Source organism: Musa acuminata, chromosome BXJ3-10, assembly GCF_036884655.1.
Source record: "Musa acuminata AAA Group cultivar baxijiao chromosome BXJ3-10, Cavendish_Baxijiao_AAA, whole genome shotgun sequence".
In the NCBI taxonomy this organism is placed as follows: Eukaryota; Viridiplantae; Streptophyta; class Magnoliopsida; order Zingiberales; family Musaceae; genus Musa; species Musa acuminata.
Genome location: NC_088358.1, coordinates 31,722,639 through 31,745,647, shown reverse-complemented (window position 1 = coordinate 31,745,647; position 23,009 = coordinate 31,722,639). Strand labels below are relative to the sequence as shown.

At 37.5% G+C, this 23,009-nt stretch overlaps 5 protein-coding genes across 9 annotated transcripts; all 5 read right to left on the bottom strand.

Annotated features, from left to right (window-relative positions):
- Nucleotides 1-354: 354 nt before the first annotated feature.
- On the bottom strand, nucleotides 355-3,157 carry LOC135651088 (protein ABA DEFICIENT 4, chloroplastic-like). 2 transcript variants are annotated; one of them, XM_065170878.1, is made up of 6 exons: nucleotides 2,900-3,157; nucleotides 2,607-2,774; nucleotides 1,758-1,858; nucleotides 1,499-1,627; nucleotides 1,326-1,414; nucleotides 355-704 (listed from the first exon to the last, which is right to left on the bottom strand). In XM_065170878.1, exons 1-6 carry the CDS (start codon nucleotides 3,021-3,023, stop codon nucleotides 566-568), a joined length of 750 nt encoding a protein of 249 aa, XP_065026950.1. In that variant the 5' UTR covers nucleotides 3,024-3,157; the 3' UTR covers nucleotides 355-565. The 2 variants fall into 2 exon arrangements, with proteins under 2 accessions (XP_065026950.1, XP_065026951.1); XM_065170879.1 differs by having other exon boundaries at nucleotides 2,607-2,805; nucleotides 2,900-3,103.
- Nucleotides 3,158-4,656: 1,499 nt separating this feature from the next.
- LOC135650654 (metal tolerance protein 7-like) lies at nucleotides 4,657-7,884 on the bottom strand. Of its 2 annotated transcripts, XM_065170148.1 has the most exons (6): nucleotides 7,626-7,884; nucleotides 6,870-6,982; nucleotides 6,257-6,502; nucleotides 5,643-5,723; nucleotides 5,281-5,511; nucleotides 4,657-5,214 (listed from the first exon to the last, which is right to left on the bottom strand). In XM_065170148.1, exons 1-6 carry the CDS (start codon nucleotides 7,747-7,749, stop codon nucleotides 4,870-4,872), a joined length of 1,140 nt encoding a protein of 379 aa, XP_065026220.1. In that variant the 5' UTR covers nucleotides 7,750-7,884; the 3' UTR covers nucleotides 4,657-4,869. The 2 variants fall into 2 exon arrangements, with proteins under 2 accessions (XP_065026220.1, XP_065026221.1); XM_065170149.1 differs by lacking the exon at nucleotides 7,626-7,884 and having other exon boundaries at nucleotides 6,755-6,888.
- A 220-nt stretch (nucleotides 7,885-8,104) lies between these two features.
- Nucleotides 8,105-9,563, bottom strand: LOC135650655 (heavy metal-associated isoprenylated plant protein 28-like). Of its 2 annotated transcripts, XM_065170151.1 has the most exons (4): nucleotides 9,078-9,563; nucleotides 8,913-8,987; nucleotides 8,770-8,845; nucleotides 8,105-8,683 (listed from the first exon to the last, which is right to left on the bottom strand). In XM_065170151.1, the coding sequence occupies exons 2-4, from the start codon at nucleotides 8,916-8,918 to the stop codon at nucleotides 8,325-8,327; spliced, it is 441 nt and encodes a 146-aa protein (XP_065026223.1). In that variant the 5' UTR covers nucleotides 8,919-8,987; nucleotides 9,078-9,563; the 3' UTR covers nucleotides 8,105-8,324. The 2 variants fall into 2 exon arrangements, with proteins under 2 accessions (XP_065026223.1, XP_065026222.1); XM_065170150.1 differs by lacking the exons at nucleotides 8,913-8,987; nucleotides 9,078-9,563 and having other exon boundaries at nucleotides 8,770-8,906.
- Nucleotides 9,564-10,801: 1,238 nt separating this feature from the next.
- LOC135651231 (phosphoenolpyruvate carboxylase, housekeeping isozyme-like) lies at nucleotides 10,802-12,895 on the bottom strand. The gene is made up of 3 exons (XM_065171158.1): nucleotides 12,128-12,895; nucleotides 11,369-11,755; nucleotides 10,802-11,267 (listed from the first exon to the last, which is right to left on the bottom strand). Exons 1-3 carry the CDS (start codon nucleotides 12,752-12,754, stop codon nucleotides 10,983-10,985), a joined length of 1,299 nt encoding a protein of 432 aa, XP_065027230.1. The 5' UTR covers nucleotides 12,755-12,895; the 3' UTR covers nucleotides 10,802-10,982.
- Nucleotides 12,896-13,495: 600 nt separating this feature from the next.
- Nucleotides 13,496-18,881, bottom strand: LOC135651232 (uncharacterized). Of its 2 annotated transcripts, none has more exons than XM_065171159.1 (10): nucleotides 18,516-18,881; nucleotides 17,385-17,422; nucleotides 17,278-17,300; nucleotides 15,841-15,947; nucleotides 15,541-15,592; nucleotides 15,356-15,440; nucleotides 14,578-14,668; nucleotides 13,870-13,908; nucleotides 13,727-13,794; nucleotides 13,496-13,632 (listed from the first exon to the last, which is right to left on the bottom strand). In XM_065171159.1, exons 1-10 carry the CDS (start codon nucleotides 18,642-18,644, stop codon nucleotides 13,566-13,568), a joined length of 699 nt encoding a protein of 232 aa, XP_065027231.1. In that variant the 5' UTR covers nucleotides 18,645-18,881; the 3' UTR covers nucleotides 13,496-13,565. The 2 variants fall into 2 exon arrangements, with proteins under 2 accessions (XP_065027231.1, XP_065027232.1); XM_065171160.1 differs by lacking the exon at nucleotides 18,516-18,881 and adding an exon at nucleotides 17,791-18,494.
- Nucleotides 18,882-23,009: the final 4,128 nt, after the last annotated feature.

Below are 23,009 nucleotides of genomic sequence, written 5' to 3'. Positions count from 1 at the left end.
TTGACTTTCATACATAAAGAAAAAATTATAATATTTATTTCTTATGATTCACATACAAAAATAAAATTTAAATTATTTACTTTTTAAAAATCAAATCACTCATTAGGAAATAAATCAAATAATAATTTAATTTATTGATAAAGTCCTTAATTTGTTCATGTGATTAAGAAAATCAATTTTAATCATTTCCTTAACTATACTACACAAACAAAAAAATTAATAATTTAAATAAAAATAATATATTATTTATGATAATTTCATTTATGTTGAAGAAGAAAAATCATCTATGATTATAATATCAGCAGTTAGGCTAATAAGAAGCAGTCCACATTGTCAAGCACCGGCACAAGCATGTTCATTATAACAACATTTCATCATGAAACCTTGCTGTTCAACAATATGTTCTACATATGAAACCAACCATATATATAGAAGAGAATCAAGCATTACATCTGATTGCATTATTTTTAATCCAAAACAGTGTGAACGAAAGTTGTTTTCTTTTTAACTTTTTCATGAGCAGAATAGATTGGAGAACAAACCCGCACTCGTGCAAGTTCAAATATCAGTGCGGCCGATTAGCCCTCTTGGTCAATGACCTGGTGATGAAATGAGAGAAAATCCCGACTGGGCAGAAAAGCAGGCACAAGGAGACTGAATGCCGAGTCTCAACATTGTTCTTTAGACCATCATGGAATACCTGCCTGTATAAAACAATAGCAGAGAGAAGAATTATTATATCATGCATTGTTCAACTCACAATAGCAGAGTCACACATTTGTCATCGAGGATGAAGTTGACAAGAAAAAATAGATGGAATTCAGTATTCAGAAACTATTTGTCAAATTTGACCCCTGAAAAAAAAGAGATTAACTCAAACAGAAAATAAAAGCAACTTATAGAAGACCGGGACTTTCATTTATTCGATATGTTCCTTTCCATGAAACTAGTCATGAAGAGACAGAATGAACGGAAATATCAAAAGAATGATAATTAGATTTGTCATTATGATCCATTTTTCAATATGATATATGATGGATGATTCAGAAACAAACCATACAAACATGATATTTAAATCATAGTCAATCTGCAAATGAAAAGTTACATAAATAGCTTGTAGCAGAATCTTAAGATAATACACAATTATTCAGGAACGATATATACGGTTCCTAAGTAACCAAATAATTCCTGTTTAATTCTGGCTTATTTTGGAAAATATGAACTTTTTGGAGTATCATTCGGCTAATATTCAGTAAGGAAATTGTCACTATGCTTCACCGGATGATTTTAATGCAAAGGGAGAATACAGAGATCTGAAGTAGAACCTTGCTGCAAAGAGGTCAACAGCCAGCAAGTGAATCCATGCTGAAGCCATGGTCATTTCATTGGAGAACATTTTTGCTATTCCAGATAACTGACGACATCAACATAAAATGCATTAGACCACACAGCACCGAAGATACTAAATCTCATAGCTTACTTTACGCCGAGCACATACCTCAGGCAGCCAGTATTTACTGGCAAACATCGTGCTGAATGTGTCAGGAGTCCATGACAAATACAGAAGATAAGCATATACAACTCCGAGGGCAACATATGGCAAATTGCTCTCCATGGTTCTTCTAGTCTGTATTTTCACATAGTAAAGGTATATAGGTACCGAGTGATGTTACGCTTGAACATGGGCAAACGAACATGCTCACATATTAACTAAATTTAAGTCATTTTCACAACAAATTCTGCAAAATTTTACCTACCAATGCGGCATTAGGAGCCAGAACCATCAGAGTGTAGAAAGGAAGAACAGAAACTGTGGCCCAAGTGAATGCATCGTTCGCAATCTGTGAACTTGTAAGCCCTGTCAAAGGAATTTGACTTAATATTTAGCATGCACAATCTATGGCATGTAGGAAACCCAACTTGGACATGAATTATAAACCTTACTTGCATAACCACACAGAGATGTGAATCATTATATTGTGGACATTAGATCGGAGTAAAGAAGGACTAGTAGGAAAAACATGATGTAATCATAAATGCTAGCAAAAAGGAAAAGGTTTTACACAGAAAGGGTTAGCCATAGTAAAGAAACATGAAGGAATCAGAGAGGGGTTTTGCAACAAAATGTAGAAGATTTACAATAAATCAGTGAAAGATTTAAATCGTGCATGATAAGCAATATTTTAATGAGCAACAAGTAAGACTGGAGAAATGTCAAAAGAATATGCTGCCATCATCTGCACAGATGAACTGTTCAACAGTCATGAATAACATGATATCTACCATCACGAGTTATTTAGCATTCATCTTGACTTCAGTAATGCATGGATTGATGTTTTAGTTTGATTGGATTATCAAGCAAATGAGAAAGAATGAGCGATGTGACATTTCTTAAGACTAATGCGGACGTCGCACACTGCAAGGTCATTTTCATAGCGACTCCAATCATCAAGAAATTCGCAGAAGTTCATTAATGTACCAAATTCAGTGTAAATAATAGTCCATTAATGCACCTCCTTCTGTGCTAAAAGTTTAAGCAGATCTATATCGATTGATAAGCACAAGTAGCATCAAGAATTAACAGGTCAGAAGGTTGAGGTAATTACAACAAGCAGATGGCCGAAACGCTCTTCTATGATGAACGATTCTCGAAACCTTGGGCATGTATTGGATTCTGGACGCCCCAACGAAACCCCAGTGAACCTGATGCTTGCTGCGCAGATCCACAGCACCGAGGAATTCACTGTTCATTCTTGCAACAGCAGATATCTGCTCTGTTCTCAAAGAAACTCTCAGCGGTGGTGCCTTCGAGAACGAAAAATCAGGACAAAGAGCCAAATATCCTACCATGAGAAGGGAACAAAGCAACTAGAAAAGAGGGACGGGGACGTGACGGTACCTGATAGAAAGAAGGCATTTGGGGTGAGACGAGGGTATTGCAAGGGCAGCAGAAGAAGGGGGTCATCTTCTGCCGAGGGCAACAGAAAGAGCAGCGGCGACTGCACAACGAGGGGCTTTCCCATATCCTCCTCTGCCTCCTTAAATAATATGGGGAGAGGCTGATGTTAGGACAAGCTACAGTTTCTTCTCTCTTCCCCTCTCTCCTCCTTGTGACTGACAACTCAAAAACCACACACGCACACCGAGAGAAGTGGCGTGAGCAGCGGCTCTCCGGTCTTCAACGGGAGCCCAATCAGCAACTAGCTCGTCGGTGGACTCGGTGATTGTGCCCATTACGCTGGACATCGCTCAGACAGCTGGGTGGTGGGCGCAGAATCGAGGGTGGCTGAGGAGAGCAATAGACGTTGACTCGATTCAGTTGACTGTCGGAAACAAAACGTAACGTAAAAGTTACAGGATCTAAAACTCCAATTCCTTCGATTCCGAGAAGCATCACCATCAACGCGTGACCAATCGTGCAGAGGAAAAGGAAACGGAAACGGAACTCTCTCTCTCTCTCTCTCTTGGCTCTTCCGTGGGGAAAGGTAAGGTGCGAAAGGAGGTGGTGGGATCCTTAGACGGCGAATTGGAGCCGCCCCACTTTGCACAATGGGCCGACCACGGGGAGGGGTGGAGGGGTCCAGTCCACGGCCACTGCTGTCGCGGTCATGAACAGTTCAAGTGGGCGCCCACATTTAGCGAAGAGGACGCTAAGAGTTTTCTTTCTTGAGGATACGTACACGTAAGATTGGGTGCTGTAAGTTTCCATGAACAGTTGTATGAAATATATACAGTGGAGGCATACATTGAACTGTGAAATGTTACCATTACAATACAATGACTAATGTTAATTTTAAAATCTTGATTAGACATTTTGTAATACATCATATAAATATATATTTATGAGTTTTAACTTACAAGGGTCGGATCTTAGTCAAATAAGATAACTAATAACTTTATTAAATTTTAATTATTAGCTTAAAATGTTTAAGCTAGTAATATACTGATGGTACTATAGTACAATTAGATTTTATAGGTTATTATAAAATATATTATAATATTTATATTGTACTCTTATGTTAATATCAAAAAGTTTAAAAATTCTGATCTTAAAATCAATGAGTCTTAAATAATTTTATTTCTCAAAAATAAAAGATTCTTATCTTAAGATCAAAAGCCTTAAGCAATTTTAACGTTTAAGTAAGAAAGGACTATATGTGAATGATACGATACGGAATGACCTGACTCCAACTCCACTCCACATGTAAATATGTCAAAATATAATATATTTGATATAATATATTTATCAAAATCATATATGTCAATCTTAGCCTTATCCAATTTTCAATATAGGACTAAACTACAGTGTTATGATAGATGAATATGTTTGAGATGATGATATTAGATCTATAAAATAATGTCCAGTATTAATTTTGATTTATTGGCTCAAAATACTTACCCTAGTAATATACTTATGATACCCTAGCTAAATTGGATTTTATAGGTCATTCTAGGAGGTGGTACAATATTTATATTGTACTCCTAACATCTTTAGCATCATTTATAAGATAATGATAAAATCGATGTATCAGATACATAAGAAAATGTGTTACCAGATTTATCCATGTATCAATCCCTATCTATCTAATAGGACAATTGGTAACTTCAATGAGCATAAATTGTTAGCTCAAAATGCTAACGCAATTATTATACACATGACACCCAAGTATAATCGGATCTTATAAGCTATTCTAGAAGCTGTTACAATATTTATGTTATACTCTTGCTCAAGTAGGAGAAGACTACCAACATGATTTAGTGCTCTCTAACTCCATATGTACATATGTCATGATGTGCCCTCTAACTATATTCAATGATAATTCTTTTCTACTCAATTATATATATATATATATATATATATATTGCACCTCACACCTTCGTCTTATGCTCGGGCCTGTGAGTGAATTCAAAATCCACATGCACGAATGCTCTCTCTACCTCGGGGAGCTGCTCCAGCTTCTCTTGTAGTGTCTCCCCAATGTCATGTGCTTGGCTCAGCGGCATATTCGCCGGCAACACTATGTCCACTTCCACAAAGTAGTGAGACCCGAATGTGTACGCTCTCACCGTGTCTATGTGCCTGATGTGCTCGTCATGGTTCCAGATGAGGTAGGTCAGCTTGGTCAAGTACTCCGACGGTGCTGTCTTCCCAATTAGGGATCCCACGTTCTCCACCACCGTTTTCGCCCAGGTGCCGATGGTGTACAGAGCAATCTGCATCACGGTGATCAGTTGACATAAAAGTTCACACCGGTACGAGGTGTTTGCGGGTTAACTCACCAGTATGGCACCGACGGGATCCATCCACCAGTAGAATTTAACGGCGAGCAGAGAGGACGCTAAACCGATGGAGTTGGTCATGACATCAAAGAAATGATCTTGTGCGTAAGCTCTCACAATCTGGTTGTTGAAGCTACGACAATACAGCATGAGGATGAACTTTACAATGGTGACCGAGGCCATGCTGCCCACCATCCATATCATCTTTTGCCGATCAAACGTAGGGTGCTCCTGCAATGATGGTAGAAAAAAGAACGTAACAGGGCGTTCAACATTGAGCATCCTAAAGCTGGATGAGAATATGTTTATAATTGTCACAGAATACGTAGAAAAGGCAAAGATGTACGTGTATATGTACATACTTTACTGATTAGCTGACGGCCAGACTCCAATAACACTTGAAGACCAAGAGTACCCATCACAGAGGCAAACACAATTATGCCCTGCAAAAAACAAGTGCATACCAAACATTAGTTGAAGATTTTTAAGCACAGATTCTTTTCTTACTAAGTATTAATCCATTTAACTATACATCGCTTCAGATGTTGGACACTCTATTCACAAAGATCAGTGGTAGAATCACTACAATTACTTTCCAGTAGAGTTTGCTCTTGCTCATAGCTTTAACTTTCTTCTGTTGCAAGTTGAGATTTTTAGAGAATCATTACTATTGAGGTTTTTAATCCATGATTTACATGAGTGGCTGAGACAAATGCAGTGCATATATTTCTTCGCTACAGCAAAATCTAAAGCAAGTACTGGATGCATGAAAAAAATGATATAGAGAATATACTATTGAGTTCAGATACAGAAGACAGTGCCAACATATGGAAGCACACAGAGGAGTTTCCATCAAAGGCATGAAATGTTTAGATCAGCACATGAATATTATTTCACATCACGGTAGAAATATATATACGCTTTTGAGACAACAAAAAAAGTAAATGCAACATGATTGGTTATAGTATTGACTTACCACAGGCTGCATTCTGTTCTTGCCAATGGGATAGCGATACTGATTAGGTTTCTTCATAGCATATGATGTAAACCAAAGAATAAATCCTGATAGAAGATCCAAAAGAGAGTCCAGGGTAGAAGCTATCACTGCCATGGACCTGCTCTCCATGGAGGCTAGCACTTTTGATGTAAAAAGCAGCAAGTTAACTATGTTTGAGATGTTGATTGCAAATCTTTCACTCTTTGCCAGTTTCTTCATCTCATCCTATACAATAATATAATGTGAAAAGTAAATTTCTTATCCAAGAATTTCCTGGTAACTTTTTCCTCCAAATTGAAAGAAAAAAACATATCCAAGGTGGGTTTCAACTTCAAGTATGTATTGTAGTTGGGGTTAGATTTCAGATGAATCCACTAGTGTATGTATCCATGAATGCTAACCATAAATCATGTTTCATGATTTGGATATGATCCTTACAAGAACAAGTAAAAGATAAATCTGAAGATGCACACAAACCTCTGTAGGAGCTCGTGCAAGACAACCTGTTATGCTTTCCATAAATCATGTCTCATGATTTGGATATGATCTTTACAAGAACAAGTAAGAGATAAATCTGAAGATATACACAAACCTCTGTAGGAGCTCCTGCAAGACAACCTGACTCTGTTATGCTTTCCATCTCATTAAACCCTTCGAGGAGCTTGCCTTGCCGCTCATAGTACTTTGTGATTTTGCTCTGTTTACCTAGAAATATTAAAAGAAACCCTCAGATTATAGATACTAACGAAAACTGGAACAACTCAAAAAGCTTCAAATTAGTATCCACACAACATTGACATTAACACTGTTGTCAGCAATGAGCTTTCATGCTTTCCCAAGCATTCCTTCGACCGATTGAAGCTAGTAAGCCATCAAAGAATTGAAAATGAACAATGATCCTAGGTGGTGTCTTGGTGTTATTGCTCACAAAACTCTCCACAAATCCTGCGTATTATATTGGTCATTTTCTTGAAACTGCTCCAAGTTAAATCGCATGGATTCTCTCCCTTTTCCCTTTTGTAATTGTCATACTTAAATGAATAAAAAGATGATTTTTTTGACAGAATAACAACAACAGATAGAACTGTCGTCAACGTCAAAGAAGAGGGAAAAGAAAAAGAAAGAGGGGGGCGCCTTCATAGAACACAAACCACAACAAGAAAACTCAAAAGCTACAAACAAAAGGAGTTTCCATGCCCTAAGCAACACATTCTATAATCGGCGGCAAGACTTTACTGATTCTTCCCGTATACTGCATACGCACGTATGTAGGTGTTTGTGCCATCATCAAACATGCAACACAGGGACTATCATACAGGAAACAAGGAAAGAGTGAGTGAGAGCCTACCTTGGCCCCGTCCGAGAAACCGGGAAACCAAGGGTGGATTATCGGGCAACTCGGGCAGGGAAAACCCAGTCATGTTGAGCCTCCAATTCCGTGGCGACGATGGCATCTCGTTCTCAAGATCCATGGCGAAAGGTCACGACGGTGGTTGGGTGAGGGAGAAGAGGAGGCGCCACGGTTTGCTTTATAGCTGGTGAGAAGATTTCGGATGCCTCTTCCCCTGGTGGAGGAAGGTACCGGGAAGGTTCTGTCTCTTTTTGGTGGTGCGAGACACACATGGAAGGAGGAGGATACGGAACTGAGTCCTTGCTATTGCGGGCTGGTTCAACGAACCGGCTCGGTCGGATCCCGTGGGCCATGATTGGTTCCCGGGAAGTCCGGTTCTAATGTCACGATTGGATTGTGATATCCTCACCGCCGTCTCAAGTTACCATAATAGCGATAACAGCCACTTGTTTGTTTGTTGTACAAGTAGTGATCCATGAAATAAAGATACATGAACAGTGCTACTCTCCAAAGCACATAATATACGTATACAATTGACATTCGGAGAACAACCACAAGAAGATAGCTCTCAACAAAGCAATCTATACTTTCTAGTAATATTCTTCAGTGCTATTAATATTAATTATTTAATCTCCTATGCTCGTACCATCTTAACTAATTCCTCTCTTACTCTGTCCTGTGTGACACATGCATGAGCTACATGATCGAGCAAGCATTAGGGTTGTCGTCGCTGAAGCGAACGCGGGCTTCCTCCTCGATGATATGGGTGTGCGCTGGTTGCTGGTAGTAGCCATGCAAGGTGGAGTCGTCGTACCCGTGCTTGTAGTAGTTGTAAGAGTGTGGTTCGGCGTCGAAGAGCAGACGGTGAGCCGGCGTCGGGTGCTGCAGATGGTAGCATCCCTGCGTGTAGACGTTGTGCTCCGCGTCCAGAGGATACGGCCACAGCACCGCCCTTCGCCCCGTCTTCCTCACCGCCTTCAGGACCTTCTTCTGGTCCACCCACCCGGTCACCGTCACCTTCTGCCTCACCATGTCTATGTCTACGCTGTCCACCCCTGCAACACATCAAGCTTGCAACATGACCATCTCACACGAGCCATGAACTCGATGCGTTAAGAATGGTTAGCGCCAGTTCTCCTACCTTGTAGCTTGGAGAGGGCTTTTCGTATCTTGTTCTCGCACCCCGAGCAGTCCATGTGTACACACATCTCGACGATCTGTTCATCAAGCAAAGCCAAAGTCATCGAAAGCAGAAGAAATGAGACGCAAGTCATGGAAGCTCACCGTCATCTTTAGAACTTGGAAGGGTACGATTTGGAACAGTCGAGTGGATCTGCGTGCACAGTAGCCTCTACACTGCTGGTATGTATAGAGCTGGTTGAGGGGCAGACAAGACCATAAAGCGAAGGAAAAGGAAGGAAAGCTTTAAAGTTCAAAAAAAGGAGATACCTCACCGAGTCACGATTCCAACCTTATCAAAGAATCAAGAAAAAATCATCAGAAGCTGCCACGCACGCTGATCTCGCTCGCTTGAGCTTGTTTTACTCCTCCATGGCTGCTTGGAAGATCTACGTACGTGCAGGTACTCAGTCCAACATACAAGTGTGAGAAGCACGACATGAAGCACCAGAACCCAGCGATCGAACCGCGCCGCGTAATTAGACGGCATGGCGAGGCGTTCGCTGGTCGGAAGAAAAGGCTCCGACGCCGCCTTACCGGATCTTATGGCGCACCTCCGGCGGGCAACGGCGATGTACCGCTGAAACGGCGCCACGTGTGGCCGGCGATTAAGGGATGTTGGATAGGGGATCCGGGAAGTAGGTGGGTCGTCGCATCGAAGGACTACGTGGGGCGATGAGCACGAATCTTTTGCTTTATGTATCGGAGCGTCACGTGGACGAGTGGTGTCGATCTTTGACTATGAGATTCGAGTGCAACAACACACTATCAACTGCTTCCAACCCAACTGTTCTAACTCCTCGAAAGCAACACAAGTCAGAGATCCATAAATGGGTACACTCAAGAAGTACAATAGAAGCATTCATAAATTAGAACCAATTAGATATTGAGTTAACTTTAATATTTCGATTCTTATATTTTAAAAAATTATATTAATATTTTTATAATTATAAAAGTAAAAATATCTATGCCTATTTATCATGACGATGTCAGTTTTACTAACAGAAATATAAATATAAAAAATAAAAAAAAATTTTAATGTTCGGTAGCAAATGACATTGTTGGTATCAACGTTAATGTAGTTGCTAGGTTGTCTCCGACAATGTTAAGGTCTGCTCTCATTGCGATGCCACTTGCCTCTATGAGTGCTCCGCTGACCTCATCGTTGCCCGCTCTTTGCCGCTTTACATTTGCGTCAATGCTAACGCAGTTGCCGCTTGGCAACTATGTTGCATTGACATAAATGGTGGTGGTCGTCGCGACGTTTACGATGAAGATGGTGGTTGCCTTGTTGCTGACCCATCGGGCGTATCCCAGCCTTAACCCGAAGTTGGGGTCATTGAAGCTCCTATTGCTCACCCCGCTGTCGCGTCAATTCAAGCATCACTTCGTGCCAAGTGATCTTTTTGCTCTACATCTACATTAATTGTGTCGCTCTGCATCTGCGTCAATGCTAATGTAGATATAGAGCGAAAAGGTCGCTCAACGAGAGATATTGTTAGAACTAACGCGACAGCGAGGTGAGCGACAGGAGCTTTGACGACCCCAACTTTAGGTCAAGGTTGGGATCCACCCAATGGGTCAAAAACAAGGTAGCCACCATCTTCACTGTAGACGCCACAATAGCGACCACCATCTGTATCAACGTCGATGCAGTTGTCGCTCAACAATTGCGTCGGTATCAATGTAGATGCAAAGCGATGTGGGGGGGGCGGGGGGCGGGGGGCGATGATGGGATCGATGATGCGCTCCTCGTGGAGGCAGGTGGCGTCACTGTGAGAGTGGACTTTATCATCGTCAGAGGTGGTTAGGCAATTATGCCAACAACATCATTGTTCGCTATCGAACGTTAAAATTATCTTTTTACCCTTTATTTTTAAGTTTTCAATGTTAAAACTAATATCGTTAGAGTAAATGGATCTAGATGTTTCACTTTTGTAACTATGATAATGTCAATACAACTTTTAAAAGTGTAACGATCGTGACATTAAAAGTAGTTAACTAAGGAGATAATATATAATTAACCCATAAACTATGACCGGTTTGCACGACGACAAGCGAAGTGAATAGATACGTAAAGTTACAAACAGTTTGTAAACCAACTGTTGGACTCTTCAACATCAATAAAAAGTCAGCACAAGCACATGATACTGGAAAGGATAGCAAAGGACACATCTAACCGGTGTTCCTCATGCCAGCAGCAATGCCCTTCATTGTCAAGATGAGAGTGTCTTCCAGGCCCGGCGCGTACTCACTAGTTGGATTCAGCTTCACGAGATCTGATGCCGAATCATTTGACTCGATATCCTTGGCCTTCACATTTTCGTGGAAGTTGGGATCCCTCATCCGCTTCAATGTATAAGCTTGACAGACATTTAGAGTTGTTATGTAAGCATGGCGCAGCCGTAAACGTTGTTTCAGATAAGGATCACCTTCAAGAAGATCCCTGTGACCAGCAACCTATAAAAGTTCGCACAGTCATGCCTCATGACAGAAAAAATTTGCATGGTGTTGATACAACAAATCAAGAATGAACTGCATAAAAATTAAGCAGAGTTCACCTGAAGAAGAAGGTGTTTTGTCTCTTCATAGTTGGCTCTCAGTCGCTCCCCGAATGGCCATAACTCATCAGAAACAAGTAATTTGTCATATAAGGCAGCTATCCCTGGATCTCCCTTTGCAAAGACCATCTCAACCAAATCTATTGTGACTCTGAAGAAGGGCCACTCCTTGTACATCTCCCTTAGTGTCTGAAGATTTCTGATATCCTTGTCCATGACATGCTTGAACGCTGCACCAAAGCCCAGCCACACGGGAAGGTGAAACCTTGTCTGAGTCCAAGCAAATATCCATGGAATTGCACGAAGAGATTCTATCCCCCCACTAGGCTTCCTTTTTGATGGCCGACTGCCGATGTTCATCCTACCATATTCTGTTTCAGGTGTGGCCTGCAAATTATAAGGAGAAAGACTTATTATCTTGATGCCAATATTCGCTGTTTTCATGTGAAATCATGCAGCACTAACTTACTAGTTCAAGACATGATGAGGAATGCATAATACGTTAGTTACATGATAGACCAAATAACCAGATACAAGAATGACTAAAACCACGACTTGTGACCTTAATTAATCAAGCAAAAGCAGCAATAAATATCATGACCAAATTAACACTGTCAAACGAGAACTGGGACAACACTTCTAGCAGTTGTCTACAACATCTTTCCAGGATTACCAATCATATTTCAGAACCACAGGAATGGTACAGAATGAACAACACTATATGGAAAAATCAAGTAAAAAATCAGGAAGGCTACTTACCAGTCGGAAGTATTCAACAAAACGTGGTTCCTTGAAAACTATTGCCCTGTACTCTTCTGTGGCCACCACAGCCATCTCATCCATCAGCGCACGCCACTCTGGCTTCGGTGAAATCGGAGGGTGCATTCCATGCTCGAGAGTTGCTGCAGTGAAACGTTGAAGTGTTCTAAAGCATAAATGCTCCTCACCGAATGATTGCTCAATTACTTCACCTTGAACTGTCACACGAAGTGATCCATTAATTGTTTCTGGTGGCTGAGAGAGTAAAGCAAGATGTGTAGGACCACCTCCTCTTCCGACAGTCCCACCTCGTCCATGAAACATTGTCAACTTAATGCCATATTGCTTAGCAACCTGCACAAGCTCTTCTTGAGCTTTATATAATTGCCAAGCTGCAGAAAGACGACCAGCATCCTTCCCAGAATCAGAATAACCAATCATAACCTCCTGCTTTCCATCAATCCTGTTCATATACCAGTCTATTGAAAACAATCGAGCTAAAGCAGCAGGCGCTGCCTCAAGATCTGCAAGTTTTTCAAATAGTGGCACAACTCTCAGTGGTTTCTTCACATGACATTCACGTTGCAGGAGCTCCACTGCAAGCACATCTGATGGAACAGTAGCCATTGAGATGATGTAGGCTCCAAAACTATCGGAAGGAAGTTCTGCTATGACATGGAACGTCTGCAAAACATCAGCAATTTCCTCTGTTTGTGGAAGGTCAGGACCAAAAAGAGGGCGCTTGCCTCTGAGTTCATATAACAACCATTCCTGACGTTTTACTTCAGGCCACTCATGATACGACCCAATTCCAAGATGATTTGTGATAGCATCAAGAACATCAGTGTGCCTATCAGATTCTTGCCTGATATCAAGTCTAACAAGACAAAGGCCAAATGTAGATACTTGGCGCAAGAAGTCAAGAAGGCTTCCATCAGCAATAGTTCTATCACCACAAGAGCAAAGTGACCTGTAACACAGCTCAAGGGGTTCCAGAAGCTACAAAAAAGAAACAAATTATGATATTGAGTAGGTAATACAATGATGATTTGATATAAGAACCATAGATTTACATGCATAAATAAAGAAGAAACCCTTAAACATGCATGCGTGTCATTTAACATATCATCATTTGTGAAAAACAAGAGATAGATGTTCTGAAAGAAAAGAAAACAGCCGACTGCACAAGTATCCACCAATGAAAGATCCGAAAAGGGATGAGAATACACAGACTTATCTCCACGAGTGGCTATTTTCATATTTCGAGCCTATGATGCCCACATCAAAGAGGATCAACTTTATGCATCAAGGCCCTCACCCATAAAATAGTATAAAATATTAGTAAGAATAACCATCTTGCTTGATTAAAACAAGGATATCCTATCCAAAATATTAAAAAATTGCATGCAGAAAATAATGAATACAGTACAGATGTTGCTTACCTTTGAAACTGGAAGTTGCAGCCAAGACCACAAGCTCTGCAATCACGGCCAATATAATCAAACCTGCAGATATTGACCTCCACAGCAATTAGTGACTTGAAAAGACCGATTTATAGTTGCTGCAGATAACCTCAATCTGATAAAATTGTTTCCATACTTGTCCACGTCAATTCCATTGCGACCATTAGCAACAATGTCATACAGAAAATGCTTCTCTTCTGAACTCTGGGCAGAAACAATATTTGAGCCGTGAACTGAATGACTAGATAATGTAAGCGAGCCAAAGGCAAAAAGACTTACCTTTTTCACATCGAACTTTGAACTAGCGATTATCATATCCTAATATTTTGATGAACTTAATGTTAGTAATTGGACAATGCTACCAAGCCAATTATCACAATGATAGATGCATTAATCAAGCTGTTAACAATTATAATTGTACGTATACCAAGTGCATGACACTATGAAAGTAACGGAAGAGGTACATATCCTAATAGAAACTCATACTAGGATTTCATAAAGGCAAAAGAAAGGCCAACAAGTTCTAGAAATTTAATGGAAGATGCTACCACTGCTAAAGCAATATAGCAGAAGATGATCCAAGCCAATAGTTGGGACTGGATGTTCTATTTCTATTGTTGCAATTGTGATTCTTGAAACATGAATATGAATTATATTACAGAACCATTGTAATCACATTATATGCAATTACTGATAGCTGTCTACAGAATCATTGAAAATGTGAGGCCAAAAAAGTCCATTTTACTTGAGATAAAAAAAATAAAAACAAAACCCAGCTCATTTGACATTTAAGTGCATCAAGACATTACCAAGATCATAAACTGTAGGGGAAGTAATCTAAAAAACAAATGACCAGGCACTACAAAATTACCTTGGAAACTAGTTATATATCCAACATAAAAAAGTTTCATAATCATTAAGCTACAAAATGTTTGTGCACGCTGTCCAAAAAGAATAGAAGGTTGTGATGCTAAAAATATTTCTTACTTTAACTTTTCTAAGGCAATCAGAATCAATGTCAATATGGTTCTGATCAACCATGTAGTCCACCAACTGCACTGACATCTGCTCATGAGACCTGTGACAAAAGCAATCATAAATATAGTATCACCAATAAGGGAACATAAGATATAACGTTCTATGCAATTAAATTATTCCTAAATAAAGTGAAATGTAAGGGAATGTAAAGGAAAGCTTCGGTGGTACTTAGTTCTTTTTCAAAATAAAAACAAATGAACTTCATGCTGCACAATAAATCAGCTAGACTTGTTTTTGCAGAGAAAAGGATCAACTAGCATTGCTTTAGTTTTCCAAAGTTGAATCACACGAGTAACAATAACTCAATGAAGAAGCAACAATGAAGGACAATAGAAAAGTTTCTTCAAGTTAAGTGGAAAAGGAACAAGTTGGCAGAAAACAGAAAATAAACAATCTATGAAAGGTTCAGAAATCAGGCACATGTGATCTTAAATTTTTCTACAATTGTTAAGAGAAGTTGATACCATAAGACTATGAAAGTATTCATGATGCTATCTCAAGATCTCCTTTAGGATGAAACAAGTGTCAAGTCAACTATAACTTCCATAATTTAAACAGAGAACCAATATACTATTAACATAAAAATCACCTTTCTTCTTCAGGAAGAACTCAAAAATGGAACTCATGATCCCAAAAGTTTGTTTTCACAAAGCTTGGATGGAACAAGCACAATTTGTTCTTCTAAAATTTAAAATAAAAACCAATATACTATCGAAACAAAAATCACCATTTTGATCCAGGAAGGACTTGAGGAAAAAACTCATGCTCAAACATGTGGCTGAAAGGTCCATGGCCTATATCATGCAAGAGTCCTACAGATAAAAAAAAGGTGATATACCAATTAAAATATTATATGAATTTTTAAATTATTATATTAATTTAAAAGACTTGATCAAAACTAATCAGAGTTACCTGCAAGTTTAACTGTCTGGGCATCATAGCAGTCGATGTCGATCTCTGATCCCTGCAGGCATGACAATTACCTAAGAGATGCTCCCAAATAATTAGGATATTTTAAACCAAGAATTCTAATATGGAAGCATGCTGAGCAGTGTTTACTGATCCAATTCAATGCCGGTACATAGCATACTGACTGTACCAAAGAAATACTAACATACAGCAGCAGCAAGTACAAGAGTATTCAGTATGGACCGGCAATATAAATTCTTAAGTTTGTATAATAAGCAAATAAAACTGAAAGCAGCTTCTGACTTGGTACGTTTGAAGACAACGAACTGCCTCCCCAGCAAGCCAATAAACACCCAGGGAATGCTCAAATCGAGTGTGTACAGCTCCTGGATAGACCATGCATGTAAGACCTGAAATATGTATATATTAGTGTTCATTCTTAAAGGGAGTTGCAGATAAATCAAAATTCCTGGAACTTTCCATATACTTCCAAAGGAAGCACCATTCATAACAAACAAACTATGATAATCTTACGGATTGTGCAGAGAAACAAACACCTGAGTACAGTGTGAGGTAGAACTAAACGCAAGTAATTTCTGCAGTATATAAAATTATAATTCTTTGCAATTACTCTACCAAACAATGATTTAACAATAACAACAAACAACAACAATAAAACTGTAAGTCCGAACTATCTAGGGTCAGCTACATGGATCTTTTGATGCCATTGAGATATGTAGAAAGTCATATGTTTAGTTAAGCTTAGAATACTTAAGTCTTTGTTTATAATTTCTATTAAAATCTTTTTAGGTCTTCCTCTATCTTTCCTTGTACCACTATCATTAATTGTTTCACTATTCTAACTATCGCATCCGGATGTCTCCTTAGTACATACCCATAACATCTTAAACGATTTTCTCTCATCTTATCCTCTATCGAAGTGATAACTAGTTATTCACGAGTAAAAATATTTTTTTTTTCTATCTTTCCTTGTAACTCCACGTTTCCACCTCAACATTCTCATCTCGACAACATAAACTTTTTTATATATATTTTTTCTTAACTGACTAGCACTCAGATCCATAAAACATCGTTGGTCTCATAATTATCTTATAAAGTTTTTTTTTACTCTCAAATATATACGATGATTACACAAGACTCCTTACACCCCTCGTCATTTTAATCGTCCAATGTTTACTCTATAAATAATATCTTCATCAATCTCCAAACATTTTAACCAAACAATGAGTCACACAAAAAAATATTTTCACATGATAGCTTCGCACCAAATTATAGCTTATAATACAAGTAGATTAATTCCACGTGGTACGCTTGGTTTTTTTTTTTTTTAATTCCTAACGTATGTTCAGTTTATAACTGTAAAATCAACTACACACATGACTTACGTATTCAATGTTTACTTTACTATTGTTATACACTTGTTACACAGAAAATTAACAATACAAGTTAATCAGAATAAGAGGCCATAACAAAACTTACCACCAATATAGTTCATATATACTCCCTCTAAGCATGTGACATTATAATTTAGGGACATATCAAAACATAAAGATAAAATGTGGTGATCAATTCTAAAAATATTCCCAATGGAACTAACTTTCTTTTCAAATTTTATAAGTTTAAGATTCATAAACAAGATCGCAAATCTAAAATAAAAGAGCTTCATGAGAAGAACCGGAAAGTGAGAGAGAGAGAGAGAGAGAGAGAGGAGGGGGCTACCCAGCTGCTTTAGGTCCCGCAACCTGCATCTTGTAATAAAATGCAAAATCAGGAAAGAAAATTACACCAGTATACGTAGCAAAATTCTTGTGAAAAATCAAATTCACCTCTGAAACTGTTCGGTGTCCATAAACTTCAAGCTCAGCTGAAATTAACCAGAAGAGGGCAAAATGTTGGTAAGAAATTGATATGTAGTAACAGAGACATCTATTATAGAATAACAAAACGGAAAAGAAAGGAGAAGACAGACACAAAAGAAAGAAAAAAGAACGAAGCCCAATATTTATAATTCAACGTCCACAACTTGACAGACACAAAAAGTTGGGGCATTACAGCTTGTTGTTGCTGTATCAGTTTCGGCAACAATAGCACAAGACCACTACTTATGTGGAGTCCTACAACATTCTTCCATATGTTTCTTTAATAAGACATGGAAATTCTAAAGCCACCAAAGATTCTCAATGAAATAAAGATCACCAGAAATGAACTTTCACAAGAAACATTATGCCATACCAGAAGTTGTGCTGCCAAAATATTGCACATGTGAAGCAGTATCTTCAAGTAGAATATGATTTGCCCAGTAAAACTTTCAAGTCATCACGTGACAAATATTCTACAACAAGAGAAAGTTGCAATAACATGTGCCAAACACGATCGCCACCATTCCAAGGAACTCAATAATACGATGTAGAGTATAGAAGAATGCTGACGAAAGGAGAGGGGTAGAATGGAGAATGAAGCAAGGAATCCAGAGAAGAGTCGAAACCAACGGATTCCAAGGCTCAGAACGAGTCTGCAGAATAATCTCCGAGGATGACAATATTGCATCCAAATGCCTAACTAAATGACAACAAAACTCGAGATATTTTCCATTAGACCGACAGATGTACCGCTTGCCTTCATTTTAGGAAGTAAAAGTGGATGAGTTCTCCATAGAAAATTGGCAGAGACTAAGTCTGCCACATCCCCACAAGTTTGGAGATTCAAGCCACGGAATCGCTCTTTAACGGGAGCACGAAAAATAGTATCTCATCGACGAATAGCGAGACAACGTTATCGACGGAGTATAGCGAGAAATCAGAAACGAAACTGTTCACGGCGGTTCGGCACCGATGAAACCCAATGATTCCCCCAAACAAAACCCTCAAAATCCGAACCAATCCAGAATCAGAACACGATCAAGAGTCAAGAACTCGACATCGGAATCACATACGAAAACCTAGTTCTTGCGACGATACCGGATCGAGAGTGATGCTTCCGTGGACGTTATCAAAGACGTGCTTCACGAACCGGCGGTCGGTCGCGGCGCCGTCGCGGAACGTCGCCGGCTGCCCCCGCTGCGACGGCGGCACCCCGCACTCTCCCATCTCTCCCGCGCCGTCCTTCAAACTCGAAGCAGCAGAGTAGAAGAAAAGAGGGAGAGAGGAAGTGAAAGCAGCAGCGGAGGACGATAGGGTCGGACGGGGTATTTAGAGGGAAGGGGGAGACGAACGAATGAGGGGAGTGGGAATATCGCGTTCCTGCGTCCAATCGAGAGCGGGCGAGGATGCGATATAAAATATTGTGGTGGCATCGCCGAACCAACCAATCTTGGCCTTCTGCGTTTGGGGTGTTGTTAGAAGAAGCGGAAGAGGGAGAGATGACATCTGGTAATTAAAATTTGATAATTAATTAATGACATATTAATTAATTAATTAATTGATTGATGGTTTAATGGGAGGTTAACGGCGACGGACAGCATAGCATGCTCGGAGCATTTGTAAATGGACTCCAACGTGGCATTGTATATATCGACGTATATGCACGCGTAAAAGGACGCCACCTCTTTACGTGTATGTAAAGCGTGTCTGCTGTGGTTTCTCTAAATGGACACGTAGTGATTTATGGAAACTCATCGCATTTTATATATTAATTGATTTTATTAATATTAACCGTTGAAGCTCACGTCATATACGTTTGTATTTTTTTTGCCTAAATTCTATTTTGTAGTCCATTTAGAGAATATATAAGAGAGAATGTTATATGAGACAATATATAAGAGAATTTGTATTTGAATTGATATCAACTAAAGAGTACTTGTAAATATAATAAAATGTACAGGAGAAATTCCATAAATTATTCCTGTTAATGGTCGGCACACTATTATCACATAACACCTCACTTTCATTTAATTAACATATTATGAGAGACTGCCTTATGATATTGGTAATGAGAATGTCAACTTAATCTTAGGAGATCGATTATATAATATTAATTAAAAATTAATTATTCTAAGCTTTTGATAGCGAATGTATGATCCCATAAATCATTAATCGTCTACCTAATTATAAAATGGCTGGATCTCAAAAAATTATAAATAAATAAATATACTTGTCACGAATTTTTTTTTGCTAACATAAACATAATGGACTTGAACGCATCTCTATGTAGGGTAATTTAACTTAAAATATACCAAACAAAATATATGTCATATCCAAACAAATCTTTATATTAGGAGGAATGTCATTTTCATATGCATATTATGAGCTTCTATCCCGTACTACTGGTTGATGAATCTAATCCTTATCCTCGATGATAAAAAAACTATTGACCATGAGTCGATTCTTCTGTGAGTGAATGACTTCCTATACTATGGAAAAAGACATCAAAAGTTTCTCGAGAGGCTCTCCTCCGATGTACAAATTAATAAGAATCTTCTTCTATTTTTGAATAGGAGTATAGGTCGAAGGTTGTTGTAATCATAGAAGATTTTTCCTTTCTCAAGTTACCATTAATTCGTTATCTTTATTTGAATTATTAACTTTCTTATAGTATGGATAAGAAAATTATTAAAATTAATTTTCTTAATCATGTTAAAAAAATTATTAAAATTTATTTTCTTAAGAACAAGTTAGGATTTTAGTCAATCAATCAATGAAATTATTTGTTGATTTATTTCCTAACTAGTGATGTGATTTTTGGGAGGTAATTATTTTTAAATTTTATTTTTATGTATTAATCACAAGAAATAAATATTATAATTATATTTTTATATATGATACTAAAATAAAAAATAAATTATTACTTAACTTTGTAGGGTTATCTTCTCAAGGGGCTCCCCCTCGCTCTTTCATAATGGGCTCCTCCTCTCTCATTGTTAATTAGGAGGATTGAGGAAAGGAACATCATAAGTTTTTTTTAATTATTTTTTATCAACTTTTATTCATATTTTAAAATATTTAATATTAAAATTATTATACTTTGTATGATGTATAATAATATTTTAAACATACAACTTTATAATTAATAAATAATAATATTTAAAAAATATTATGTTAGAATGATTAATTGGTTTAATAATAGTTCTAATTTATTAATTATATATTTATATTTCAATAAATTATGTATGAATTTATATGATTTAATTAGTTTTAAATTAAAATCATGAATCTAAATTAGTTAATTCATGAAAAAAATATATTTAAGCCAAATTATTATTTTATAACATTTTTAAAATAATTCAAAAATAATATAATATAATTTAATAATTGAGATTAAATGAAGTCGGACCCGAGTTAAGTTGATTTGCCAAACTAGTCTATGTGGTCAAGCATAACTTATTCCATGTAGTTAAGTATGACCTAGCACATGTGGTTAGCATAATCCAGCACATGTGATTAGGTATAATTAAACCCATATGGATAAGCATAACTCAACTCATCTAATAAAGTATAACTCAGTGATCAATCATGATGTAACATATATGGTTATGTATAATTAGAAATCATCTAGGCCATATGACTAGGTATGATGTAGCCCATATTGTTAAGTATGATCCAACCCATATGATAAAAATAATTCAGGTCATGTGGTTAGGTGTGTCAGCTCATATTGTCAAGTATAATCTTACCCATGTGGTTAAGCATAACTCATCTCATACGGCCATATATTTGCCCAATGCATATAGTTAGGTATGGTGTAACTCATAGAGGCAAATACAACTCAACCCATATTACCAAACATAACCTAGAGCATGTAGCCAAACATGACTTAGCTTATGTGGTTAAGCATAACTCAACCCATATGTCTAGGCACGATTAAACTTATGTGGTTAAGCATAACTCAACCCATATGTCTAGGCACGATTAAACCTGTGAGCAAAGCATAACCTAGTACAGTAATAAGGCTTAGCTCAACTTATGAGTAAGGCTCAACTTTGCCCATTAAGTTAGGCTTACTCAGTTATGCGACTAGGGCTATACAAATTATCACCCCACTATCTAGCCTGTTATACCTCAACTCAACTAGCTATCATGATTTATATGTGTGAGCACTATGGCTAGTCTAAGGCTTAGGTGAATCGATTCAGTCTAGATAACCACTATATATCATAGTCTAATATTCTCTTCTTTTATTGATTTGGGCTCATTTGAATGAGATATATTTGATAATTCAAATCGATTCAAGATGATTCAATACCAACTTGATTTTATTGAAATCAATTGAATCAAAATTAGACCAATCTATAGTGATCTAAACTAATTTTATTGGGATTTGAGATGGGTTTAATTAGGTCATAATTGAATTGAGTTTGGTTTAACTCAATTGGACTATTCTAATTAGGGTTCTCATTTATTGAGGTGTATTTATATCTTATATCTTTATGATTTTATGATATTAAAAGATTTATCTAAATATTTTTTTTAAATATATTTATTATTTATTATTATTTTTAAAAATTAAATTGATAATATTAATATGATTATTATCATATATCACTTCATTCATTGTTACCAAGTGAGAGATACTACTTCATTTGCTATTGAGAATATATCTCTTTATCTATTATTGGAAGAGCATATCATCGGGTATGATCTATGTCTTTATTATCTATATGTCATTGAGATGTGTTGTATGTAATTGATGCATGATTTTATTTATTATTTAATTTTTTTTATTTTTTATATATAAGTTTCATAATAAATTTATATATTATTATTTAATATTAAATTATTAATATATATCATGAGTATTAAAAAATATTTTTATAATTATTTAAAATTATTATTGACTTATATGATTAGTATTGATATATTTTATCACATATTTATTTTTAAAATAATATATTAATTGTAATAGATCTTAAGCTTGGAAGAGAAAGATTTTTTTTTATCACTTATACCTCACCAAGAAGATTTTTTTTTCTAGTTAAAGAATATTTAGTATCAATTTAAGTTTAAAAATAAAAAAAAATAATTTATTTATTTTTTACAAATCTGAGATGTGATAGTTGTGGTTATAATGTGAGAGGTAACTTTTATAATGCATCTCCATAGATAGAACTCACACACCTTTTGTCGTTACTTACGGGATAGTTTGGTGTTTGACGAGGGATGATTCATGACGTCAAGGCCGGTTCTTGGAAGGGGTGATAAGAAATATATAGACGTCAGGGAAGTAACGTAGTCCGAGCAAATCATGCCTTAGGACCAATTGGCCCGTTACCCGTTTGTACCATGGGCCGACCTACACGGGGCCCACGGTCTGTCGAACCGGGATACCCAAAGTGAACAGATGTCACGACCCACGCCGTATGTTCTCCCACGTACGTAGTTCCCTAATCTTAAATCGATTATTCTATAAAGTTGCATCGGTAATAAACGGTGGCGGTGCGACTAAAAGTCTTTTTCTTTTCTGGTGGTCCCCCTCCGCCACCGCCCCTTTCCTGCAGCCAAAGAAATTATAATGGAGTG

Bases quoted from the DNA above. Each gene is read 5' to 3' on its own strand.
- LOC135650655 (XM_065170150.1), bottom strand. From the start codon at position 8,902: ATGACTTGCGTCTCATTTCTTCTGCTTTCGATGACTTTGGCTTTGCTT. The intron at 8,684-8,769 runs GTAGGAGAACTG...GATGTGTTGCAG, and splicing joins AGCCCTCTCCAAGCTACAAG to GGGTGGACAGCGTAGACATA.
- LOC135651232 (XM_065171159.1), bottom strand. From the start codon at position 18,644: ATGGGAGAGTGCGGGGTGCCGCCGTCGCAGCGGGGGCAGCCGGCGACG. The intron at 15,948-17,277 runs GTAGCCCCCTCC...TACATATTTCAG, and splicing joins GCGGGACCTAAAGCAGCTGG to GTCTTACATGCATGGTCTAT. The intron at 13,633-13,726 runs GTATGGAAACAA...CAATATCTGCAG, and splicing joins AATGGAATTGACGTGGACAA to GTTTGATTATATTGGCCGTG.
- LOC135651088 (XM_065170878.1), bottom strand. From the start codon at position 3,023: ATGGGAAAGCCCCTCGTTGTGCAGTCGCCGCTGCTCTTTCTGTTGCCC. The intron at 2,775-2,899 runs GTACCGTCACGT...CTTTGAGAACAG, and splicing joins AAATGCCTTCTTTCTATCAG to AGCAGATATCTGCTGTTGCA. The intron at 705-1,325 runs GTTCTACTTCAG...TGTTTTATACAG, and splicing joins GTTGACCTCTTTGCAGCAAG to GCAGGTATTCCATGATGGTC.
- LOC135651231 (XM_065171158.1), bottom strand. From the start codon at position 12,754: ATGGCTACTGTTCCATCAGATGTGCTTGCAGTGGAGCTCCTGCAACGT. The intron at 11,756-12,127 runs GTAAGTAGCCTT...TATAATTTGCAG, and splicing joins TTGTTGAATACTTCCGACTG to GCCACACCTGAAACAGAATA. The intron at 11,268-11,368 runs GTGAACTCTGCT...GAACTTTTATAG, and splicing joins CAAAACACCTTCTTCTTCAG to GTTGCTGGTCACAGGGATCT.
- LOC135650654 (XM_065170148.1), bottom strand. From the start codon at position 7,749: ATGGATCTTGAGAACGAGATGCCATCGTCGCCACGGAATTGGAGGCTC. The intron at 6,983-7,625 runs GTAGGCTCTCAC...TAATATTTCTAG, and splicing joins GTTTCTCGGACGGGGCCAAG to GTAAACAGAGCAAAATCACA. The intron at 5,724-6,256 runs GTAAGTCAATAC...TGTTTTTTGCAG, and splicing joins AGAACAGAATGCAGCCTGTG to GGCATAATTGTGTTTGCCTC.